Below are 10893 nucleotides of genomic sequence, written 5' to 3' on the forward strand. Positions count from 1 at the left end.
GGGTCTGGGGGGCTGTTCTTCTGAGGATCTGGGGGCGCTGATCTGGGGACCTGGGGGCTGCTCTCCTGAGGATCTGGGGGCGCTGCTGTCCTGGGGATCTGGGGGGCAGCTCTCCTGGGGATCTAGAGAGCTTCTCTCCTGAGGATCTGGGGGGGCTGCTCTCTTGGGGACCTGGGGGGCTGCTTTCCTGAGGATCTGGGGGGCTGTTCTCCTGGGGATCTGATGGGGGGAGGGTGCTGGGCGATGTGCCTGACCGGAACTTGTCTCCTCTGTGACTGTTGGCTTTAGAAGTCAATGGTTACCGACCGAGAGCTGAGAAGATAGAGAAGAACGCTAGCTCAGCACCGTCTAAATGTCAGGTGGTTGGTTGCTTGTGTCGGGACGATCCCGCGGCTCTTTGAGGGGCGATGCGTGCCTCACACACTGAAACGACCACGTTTTGCCAGGAGAACGCCCTCTCTGCTTTGGAAACCCTGTGGCTGATGCGTGGTGAGCAGTGGGTCACCTGCCTCGATGCTGGTGACCAAGGCTGCTCAGGACAGAGAACCTCAGGCCCCAAGGGGTGCAGGGCCTCTGGGGAGCGAGTCACCCGCAGTGGCAGGCGGTGGAGGCCACAGCCCTGTCAGCGAGACGTGTCTCCTTGTGAGTTCGCGCAGCTATTGAGCCAGGACCCCAAAGAGCTGTCCTGCCCGTCACAGGCTGTGGCCATGGCCGCGGGAGCTGTTCCCGACAGTGCTCAGTGGGAATGGGGGCGGCGTGGGGACCGTGTCAGTGGGAGGGGGCGGCGTGGGGACCGTGTCAGTGGGAGGGGGTGCCGTGGGGACCGTGTGGGAGGGGCGGCGTCGGGACTGTGTCTGTGGGAGGGGGCGGCGAGGGGAGGCATGCCCAGTGTGGTGCTGCCTGGCGGGAGCAGAGCCACCCGCTGACGCTCACAGCCCCTGGTGCCTCCGTACAGATTCTTGAACAACGTGGGTTTCTTCCTGCCCCTGATCATGATGCTGACGTGGATCGTGTCTGTGGCCAGCATGGTCCGAAGGCTGGTTTACGAGCGGGAGATCCAGATGGAAGAGGTGAGCCGCCCAGGGCTGCTGGGAGACAGGTCTCTGCCTGCCCCTCCTCTGCTGGGCTCCGCGTGGAGCCTGGGGCCCCTGTCCCGGGAGCATCACCGTCAGTCCGAAGCCTGCGGGTCAGTAGGCCTTTCCTTGGAGATGGAGGAAGTGAAAGGCAGGTGACATGGGAGGAGGGAAACCGTGTGCTCACTCCCCGAGGATGTTCATTGGGGAGGAAGGGGAGAGGGAGAGGGGAAAGGGAGAGGGAGAGGAAGGGAGGGAGAGACAGAGGGAGAGAGAGACACTGACGTGAGAGGAACATCCACGTGGCCTTCTGTACACACCCCACTGGGGGTCGAACCCGCAGCCTAGGTCTGTGCCCAACCGGAAGCGAGCCGGCAGCCTTTGGTGCCTGGTTGGTGGAGCCGCCCGCCCAGGGCTCAGCCACTCTTACTCCACCCAGGACGACAGGACAGCCGGCTTCCTGTCCTAACGGAGCTGGGGCTCTTCAGGCTCAGCCTTGCTATTTTTGTCAAAACCTAAACTATCAAAATTGCTTTTAACAAGGCAAGTATTGGGGAGCCCCCTTTAGCCACAGGAGGGTGAGGCGGGGGACAAAGGCAGAGGGTTTGCTTACCGGCTGTTTATTGGGCACAGAGCATGCGGGTGCCCGTGTCCCGCTCGGCTCCACGTGGCACTGCCCGCTGCTCTGCACGCCCCCCCCCCCTGCATCCTGGTCTCTCCGATCCAGGGGGGCCCTGGGCAGAGGGCCTGGAGGACGGTCAGTCTCATGGGCTCCCAGCTCCTTGGCCGGAAACCCTTCTTCATGCTCAGTATCACGATGTTATAGATGAGCAAGTGAATTAATTTTATTGAATTACTTCAAACTGAATTATTTAGCAAAACTCATTCTAAAACCTATGCCATAACCCCTCGAACTTAAGGAAAAGTGTTTCCCCTTTATTGTTTTCTTTGTCCTCATGAACCAAACCAACACAAGCAAAATGAAAACAGCACAGAATGGAAGTGAGCAGGAGGCGCAGGAATGAGGAAGCCTGCGGCCTGCGTGGTCAGCAGGGCCGGGCGGGACCGGCCTGAGCCGTCCCCTGTAGTCTCCCGCGAGGAGCTTGTTCCCACGCATTCACAGCCCAGCTCTCTGCCCTCATGGGACGGACCGGCCTCTGTGGGCTCCCAAGAAGGAAACGCGGGCTCAGGGGACCTGCCTGGCATGGAGCCCTCGCGGGGCTGGAGGTCCTGGTGGGGCGCCCACCCGCCAGCTGCCTTCCCCCAGGAAGAGGACACCCCCTGCTGTGGTAACGGCTTCCTCCCCCGCAGCACCTGCGGATGATGGGGGTGCACCCGGCCACCAGCTTCCTGGCCTGGTTCCTGGAGAACGCGGCGGTGATGGCCGTGGGCAGCGCTGCCCTGGCCGTCGTCCTGAAAGCCAGCGGCATCTTCGCGCACAGCAACGCCTTCATCGTGTGCCTCTTCCTGCTGGACTTTGGGGTGTCGGTGGTCATGCTGAGCTACCTGCTGAGCGCGTGCTTCCGGCGGGCGCCCACGGCCGCGCTCTGCTGCAGCCTGCTGTACATGGCCAGCTTCCTGCCCTACGTCGTGCTGCTGGTGCTGCGCAGCCGGCTCAGTGCGGCCGCCCAGACGCTTCTGGTGAGTGTGCAGCTTTGCAAGATGCCCAGCGAGACAGAACTCACCACCCACAGCACACATCGCCCGGCCCTTTCCGCCTGCGGCCTTCTGGTCTCCTTTCCTAAGGGGCCCTGCGGGGGGCTGGGAGTTTCTCCCCTCACAGCCCCTCCCGGGGAGACGGGGCGATCCCCAGTACCCACGGGAGCATGCGCTTCAGGTCTCTGCTCCACTCGTGGGAAGAAACGCAATTCCATAGATATCGTAGCGTTAGCAGCCAGCCTTCTCCCGGAAGCTCCATTAATGCCAGCGCATTAAGTGGAAGCCTGTCCGTCAGCAAAGTCAGGCTTTCCCCACTCAACGCGCCTCTAGAAAGAGCGGCAGGACACGTCCAGGTCTGACGTGACTCAGGGAGAAGATGGTGCCGCTCGCCGGTGGACACATGGTGGGCGGGGAAGGGACGTATCGTCATTATCGGGGTCGGGCTCAGCGCACGGGCACGGGGCTGTCTCAGGGTTCACCCCCTGCAGGTGCGGCCTCGGCTGCCTGTGGTGTCAGTGGTGGGAGGGTCTCCTGCTGGTGCCGACCTGAGGGTAGAATATTCTGTGCGAACCACATCCCTTTCTCCAGTGTCAGTAGACCCCTCTGTGCCCGGTCCCCGCGGGCCACGCACACAGCACCGTCCACATGCAGGCGGACAGGCGGACGGACGCTCCTGTTGGGCGAGCACCGTGTGCATGGCCTGGTGCCGTCAGTGTGACTACTTGCCTCTCGCCTGTGAAAACCCATGATCACACTTTGGGGCTGGCGCTGGGTGTTTTCAGGGGAATGAAAGCCGCTGGGGCCGGGCAGGGCCCGTATGCTCTCCACGGAGGGAAAGGGAGGAAAAGGGCCGTTCACGCCGCACGGGTTTCAGACGCTGCGGCCGGTCTCACGCTCACCTCGTGGGGAAGGGCTCCCTGCAAAGTCTGATGGCCTCTGCATGCTCAGGTGGTTTCCAGCCGGGAAGCCTGCCTCTGGTACCTTACGCTTTAGTAACGGGAGCCGCCTTTCAGCCGCCTTCCTGACCTGGGAGCTCTGCCCCGGAAGCGGAGCGGCGGTTCCCTCGCGCTTGGTCGTCCTGGCGAGGACACGTGCGCGTCCTCACCCTGTGCTGGGCTGGGGGCCTCGCTCAGCACAGAACACAGGATGACCCACTGTGGGGTCATCCCTGCAGGCGCTGCAGGAGAGACCGTTCCTTTCAGCGTTAGAGACGAGCGTGTCCCCCGCTCTCCGGCGGCTGGCAGTGGGCTGTGTGTCCAGGTGCGGACACGGGCATACGGGCCCTTAGGGGGAACCGCGTGGTGCCGTGGACATCCTGTCCCGTCACGCACCAGCGGCTGTTTCTCTCTCTCCTCGCTCTGCGCAGTGCCTCCTCTCCACGACCGCCTTTGGACAAGGAGTGTTTTTCATCACGTTCCTGGAAGGGCAGGAGGCAGGTAAGACGACGCGCGGTTACAGGCGCTCTCAGTTGCCTGGGTGCTAGGGGTTTGCAGGGTCCTGTTGTGGGGGGACAGTAGGAGGTCCCCACCCCAGAGCAGGGCCCTTGGGATGAGATGCTCGTGCTCAGTGTGGCTGCGCAGCACCTCCCGCGTCCAGCTGCCCTGGCCCTCGGAACGCTCGGGAGTAGCCACGGCGCCATGGCCCAGCGCTGCCCGGTCTGCCCACCAGCCAATGCCCGGCTTTTCCTCACGGTACCCCGACACCTCGTTCCCTTAGCAACCTTCTAATGCTTCCAGGAACGGGGTGTGCACACGCCCAGCTCTCAGGGTCCTGTCGAACTGAACTCTGCCTCCCTGGGTCTCTGCCCACTTTCCTAGTTTCGTTCCCATTCTCTCTCTCACGCGTCAGCCTCCACTGCGGTCTGCCCGCTCTCGTCTCTGCGTCCAGAAAGGGACTTAACCAGTGCAGAGAGGGTACGATTATCCACTTTACTCCCATGATTGCATCCGTATTAATTCAGCCTAAAATAACACTTTAAAAAATTGATTGGCAGCCTTTTTCACTTATCTTGAAATTTTGACAACTGACATCCTAAGCCAGGACAGACATATATTTCTTCCATGTTTATATGGTGTTTGTGAACACTTACCGTTAAGATATACGCAATAAATGCAACTCACCTCCAGCTGCTGTGTACTAGCCCTTTCCCTGGGCGCTGGTCTCGGAATTCTCCGGCATTTCAGCAGAACGCGCTGAGCCGTTTGCCATTTCACACGGAGGCTGTGCCGAGACAGGCGCGCGAGCCAGGCCTCCGAGCGCCCGCAGCGGCTCCGAAACCAGCTGGTCCGGGAGGCGGAGGGAGCAGTCACTGTCAGGCCTTTGATCATTTCGGACAAATTCCCACAAGCGTCAGCATTTATTCTGTGAGTTCTAGGCTTGTCCTTAGGGGACTGAGGAAGAGGAATATCTTACTTAGTGTGTATTTTAACCCGCAGTAAATTGCAACTACATGGTAAGAAATAATGGTCCTAGCCCGTCCCAGGCCTTGTACGTCCTGTTTATGTATTTCCTAAGAGCAGGGAAAATGGTATAATTTAGGGTCTGGATTGCAAGGAGCTTTCTTTATCTTTTTGTACCACATACCTATTTTCTCAAAACCAGTAAATGAGGAAAGCACCTTTCAGAAAGTTTAAATGTTGGATATTAATGTTCACGGTCACTCTGCCCGTAGCATTGAACCCAGTGCCCCTCCTTGGGCTTCAGCTGCTGCCAGCTCTGCCAGAGCCTCCAGGACTAGCACCCCCATCGCCCTCCCTGGTTGACTCTGCCCTCCCTCCCTCCAGGGGTCCAGTGGGGCAACTTGGACCAGCCTCCGGAGCAGGCGGGCATGGCGCTCGGCTGGGTCTGCGGGATGATTCTGGTCGACTCGGGCCTTTACTTTCTGTGTGGCTGGTACCTGAGCAACTTGGTTCCTGGTAAGACACCTACACTTTGTGAGATGACAGAATGAACTGAAAGCGAGTGAGCTACTGAGCTGTTGCAGTAAAACTGCTGTGCCAGAGACAGAGAGAGGAAATGTGGGTGTTTACTGTTTAATTAATGCTGACTTTCTCCAGTCAATGTATGCATTATTTTTAAAAAATATGTTTTTATTGATCTCAGAGAGAAAGGGAGAGGGAGAGAGAGATAGAAACATCAATGATGAGAGAGATTCATTGATCAGCTGCCTCCTGCATGCCCCCTACTGGGGATTGAGCTCATAACCCAGGCATGTGCCCTGACGGGAAATCAAACCGTGAACTCCTGGTTCATGGGTTGATGTTCAACCATTGAGCCACACTGGCTGGGCCTAATGTAGACATTTATATAACTTTAAGTTATGTAACATGTTAACATAATATACTAAAACACAAATTATTTAAGTAAAATACTAAAAAAGGAAATTTTTAATTGATGAAATGTTTCCAAAAGATAGCTAGACATATAAATTAATAATACTGTTCAAGAATCATTGAAAATAACGACAGCAACCGGTGATGGTATAAAACCTTCCTGTAACTCGACGCGGATGTTAACAGTGGAGCCCTCAGAGAGCAGATGGCAGCGCTCGGTAGCCAGCCCACTCGTGAGCGAGTCACTGTAGTGGCGTTTGCATTTCAGTCAATGAGAAGAGGCACATACTCAGTTAACCTGCTAGAGAGAAAACCTGACTCGTTCATATTCCATCAGAAACAACATCGTGAGAGTAATGAGTCAATAGGAAAAGCACGGTTGGTAAAGGTAGGGAAGGTTTTTCTAAACACCAAAGACATAAGTAATGAAAATCGATCGAGTTTCATTTATAAGAATTTAGATCAAATTGCAAATAGCCAAATAAAGTTTAGGACAATTTATAAGCTTATAAAACTATTTAAAGAAAATGATAACATTCTCAAATCAGATTTTAAAAAGACATATCTCAGTATTTAGTTACCAATTTTAAAACATCGTAATTTGGTTTAAATGCCAAGTGGGTGTTGATGTGGACTTATGCGACATCTTTTTTCTGTTGTTAATTTTTCTGCTTTAAACATGCACTTCTCCTGTAACGCAGTTAAACTACAGGAATTGACTACGTTTTATATTTCATCTTTTCAAAACGCGAATGATTTAATGAGCGCAGAGAGCAGGCGTGTTGGGTGTGGCCCCGCAGCTGCACAGCAGGGAGAGGCGTGCTGGGGAGCAGCCGCTGGTGTTGCTGGGAGGAGTGAGCCTGGACGCGCCTGTCCTCCTCTTCCTTAGAGACGGTGCGAGGGCGGGTTCTGCTCTCCCTGGGAGGACTCGAGGGTTGGAACAGCGGTCACGAGGCCCAGAGCGGGTGGGGCAGTGTCTTTATGAAGGTGGCGCCGTGCCCTGGGGAGAGGAACGATGGTGAGGGATGGCCCTCGGGTCTGAGCAGGCTCTGCCCTGGGCCCCATGCCCTCGGCTCGCTGCCAGGGGCGCCTGTGTGTCCCCTCGCTCTTCCCTCTTGTCTGGTAGCAGGTAACAGTCCCTGCCCCTCTCTCAGCGCCCTCCCTCCGGCCCTGCTTCCCATGCCAGCGCCGTGTGCAGCACAGCTCGTGGCAGTTTCTGCTGCTTTCGGCTCTGGCAGCTCTGGATTGACACCTGCCCAGACTTGTGCCAAGTTTTGCAAAAGCCCTGCTCTGGGGAGGGGAGATCTGACGAGAGGCGTGGGGGTGGGGAGTCCCCAGCACCCATGCTGTGCCCCCGCCCCTCGTAGGGAGTCTCTTCCCAGGAACCCACGTGTCCTGCTGGCCGTCCCCCTGGAGACCCGAGCAGCCCCCGAGAACAGTCACGTTCACGGAGACGGAGAGTGGGTGGTGGGTGGGCGGAGGGAGGTTCTGGAGGTTGGACAGCAGTGTGCGTGTGCTCAGGGGCGCTTTAAACGATGAAGGCGGTGTATTTTGTCACGTATGTTGAAGACAATTAAACACAGAAGACTTGGGGTGCAGAAGTGCACTTTGAGGTCACACCTGGAGAAACTCAAGTGAAGAAGCTGGTGGAAGCCATGGAGGAAGGTGTGATAAGCACCCCGCTCTGAGGGATAAGCTCCCCCCTCCACATCTTGCTTTCAGAATGCACCCGGGTTTAGATCTCTCTCTGCTGCTGTGCAACCACGTCCAGTGGCTGCCTCGCAGAGAAGGAAGGCCAGGGCCTGCTGCTGCACGAGGGCCAGGCCTGCACGGCTCTCCCGGCCTCGGCCATCAGGAGGCTCCCGCTGCCGCAGCTCACGGCACATCTGGCCGCTCAGGCTTCGTGTCTCACAATCTTCCTCACGTGCGCGTGGGCTGCTCGCATTCTCGGGTCTGTCTGACGCCCCTCCCTGCTTCCATCACTGCCAATGTGGGGCTCGGCTGATGGGTTCCAGCCTGGGAGGCGAGCTCGGGGCCCATGTGGATGCGCAGCCACACTTGGTGGTGGGCCGGCGCGGAGCGGGCAGCGTGCACGGGAAGCAGGGCACAGGGCGAGGAGCTGGGAGCCCCGGCCCCGCCAGCCTGGGTTTGGCGGCTCCCGTTCATTTACGTTAATAGATCAATGGGGGGGGGAGGCGTATCTTTAAAGTCCAGATTGGTTAGAGCTGGGATGGCCTAATGAGCAAATCACCATTAATACCCAACTTATTTCTAACATCCTTCTCCTAACTCTGCAAGTCCTCTCCCAGCTGCCTGCTTTCCACCTGTATTGCCACCTGCTCAGGAGGCCCCAGGGGCAGGGGAGGGAGGGCCCAGTGGCCCTGTGCAGTGAGCAGGGGGCAGGCCCGAGATTGCCGCTGGCCCGTCCACGGCACGTGTGTGGAACGTGTCGGCATGGAATAACGCGGTGTTCAGAGTTAGGATGTCCTGTTGCAGGATGTTCTGAGTAGAAAAGAGCTGAATGGGTCTGACCGGTGCCTCGTTTCCCAGGCTCCGGGGGTGTCCAGAAGCCGTGGTATTTCCCTTTCGTGGCATCCTCCTGGAAGGGCGCGTGTGGCCTGGCCACCCGGAGGCCGTGCGCTCGGGCTTCCAGGCTGTTTTCCCTCCGTGAGGACGTCGGACACACAGGTGTGTACAGAGCGGCATGGGGCACGGCAGACACTTAGGGTTCCCACATCCTCCCCTGGTGCTTCCCTGGGGCGGGGCGGGGGGGGGGCGGCGCATCCTGTTCCTGCTCCCAGGGAGCTATGGGGACAGGCAGGAGGGTGGCCCCTCTGCCCGTCCTGCCATCCCTGGGCCCGTGGAGACGACGGCCGGGCATCTGAGTGCACAGGCCCTCGGGACGGTGGCTCTGCAGTCAGGCTGTGAAGGGATGGTCTCCCATGTCACACGTCACACGGGGAATTGGAGCCTCTTAGGAGATCGGGCACAGCAAGCACCTTTTCCTCCTCCACCCAAGCTATTGCCTGAGGTCGTTGTGGTGTGTGACTAACCTGCTTGCTGCTGTCCTCTGCAGATGTACATGCAACGTGTGCCGACGTGTAAGTGTGCACATGTACATGCATGTGCGCGCGCATGAATGTGTCCACGCATGTGCAGGTGTGTGGACACACGTGTCCATGTATGCACACGTGTGGGTGTATGCATGTGCCCATGCATGTGCGTGTGCATGTATGTGCATACATGTGCAGGTGCGTGGGTGCTTATTTTTGTTTCATTACAGAATGGATGCCATGAGGGTACAAACCTTGGTGGCCAGAGGTTTCACTTACTTGTTGCCGTTATGTAATTTGCCTTTTGATTTTGGTGAAGGGAGATTTTTGCATGTTCCACGTGTTTTGGAGCCAGAATTCATGTCTGGGGCCACGGCTGGGTCACTGCACTGGCGGGGGCGGTGCCACCCCTCAGGTGTGTTTGCACTTTCACAGGGTTGTGGCCTCAGCAGGGGAAAGGGGAGCGGGAAGGAGGCCCCCCGGGTGTCACCCTGGTGTCCGTGACCAAGGAGTACCAGCCCTGCCAGGCGGCCGTGAAGGACCTGACCCTCACCTTCCACAGAGGCCAGATCACCGCCCTGCTGGGGGCCAACGGCGCCGGGAAGACCACCGTCATGTGTGTCCCCTTCCATCTCGTAAAACTCGGGGCTCCCCTTCCTAAACGCCAGCCCACCGAGCAGCGAGGCTCGGTTCCTTTCTCACGGAGGAAGCATGGCCCTCTGCCCTCTGCCCCTGCCCTCTGGACCCTGCTCTCTGCCCCTGCACTCTGCCCCCTGCCCCTGCCCCTGCCCTTTGCCCCTGCACTCTGCCCTCTGCCCCCTTCCCCTGCACTTTGCCCTCTGCCCCCTGCCCCTGCCCTCTGCCCTCTGCCCGACTGCTGTGCGCCCTCCCTCCGCCCCCCAAGCCACCCTGCAGGCCTGGGGCAGGTGCAAGGGGAGGGTGACGGGTTTTAAAATCTTTAATTCTTCCTGTTTTCCTTACAATGAACTCACCTGCTTTTACTTGAGTCTTGGAAAGTTCTAGGGCCCTTTTCATTGTTCTCCCTTTAATTGTGTGCGTTTCTGTAGGAAGGTGACATTCAGAGCGGAGTTTGTAGTTTTGTAAACACCTGAGTAGTTTTTCATGTTCCGATTTTGTGTGGTTGGCTGTTCTTTTAAGATTTGGTGTTTAGTTTAGAATCCAAAGGCCGTGCTTTTGGTTAAAGCATCAAGCCTCGTGGTCCCAGACAAATAAGGAGCTCGGACGCGCATGGCCCCAAAGCAGCCGAGCGGCCTGTGGGACAGTGGCCCTTTAAGGCCAAGCCTGCAGCGGTGAGGGACGTCCCTGGTGGAGCAGCCGCTGTCTCTGCCTCATGACAGCAGCGACCGGAAAGGAACATACACGAAGCTTCAGAAAGCCCAGTGAGTGCCGGGGTACAGCCCCAGCAGGTCCAGGGGTCCCCAAAGGTGCGGACGGAGTCGGCAAAGAAGGAATGACACGGAGACAGCGTTCAGTTGATCAGCGGCCTTGCCAGGATCTCTAGCCACAATCTCCAGCCAAGTTCTGTGTCCATGTTCTCTTGCTAGGTTCTCCAGCCACGTTCTCCAGGTTCTCCAGCCAGGTTCTGTAGCCATGTTCCTCGCTTAGGTTCTCCAGCCAGGTTCGGTCGCCAGGTTCTCCAGCTGGGTTTGGTCGCCAGGTTCTGTCTAAGTTCTCCAGCCAGGTTCTGTAGCCAGGTTCTGTCCAGGATCTTTCGCCATGTTCTCTCCAGCAAAGTTCTTCTGTCTCTAGGTTCTC

The 10893-nt window shown here is 57.9% G+C and overlaps 1 protein-coding gene across 1 annotated transcript in view; it reads left to right on the plus strand.

Annotated features, from left to right (window-relative positions):
- Positions 1-10893, plus strand: part of ABCA13 (ATP binding cassette subfamily A member 13) — a 143734-nt gene that overhangs the window by 80202 nt on the left and 52639 nt on the right. Inside the window, 6 exon segments of the mRNA XM_006754021.2 lie at positions 956-1070; positions 2385-2714; positions 4099-4168; positions 5516-5647; positions 8615-8752; positions 9553-9733. Coding sequence (XP_006754084.2) covers positions 956-1070; positions 2385-2714; positions 4099-4168; positions 5516-5647; positions 8615-8752; positions 9553-9733 — 966 coding nt within the window.

This window comes from Myotis davidii, unplaced genomic scaffold (assembly GCF_000327345.1).
Source record: "Myotis davidii unplaced genomic scaffold, ASM32734v1 scaffold472, whole genome shotgun sequence".
Lineage (NCBI taxonomy): Eukaryota > Metazoa > Chordata > Mammalia > Chiroptera > Vespertilionidae > Myotis > Myotis davidii.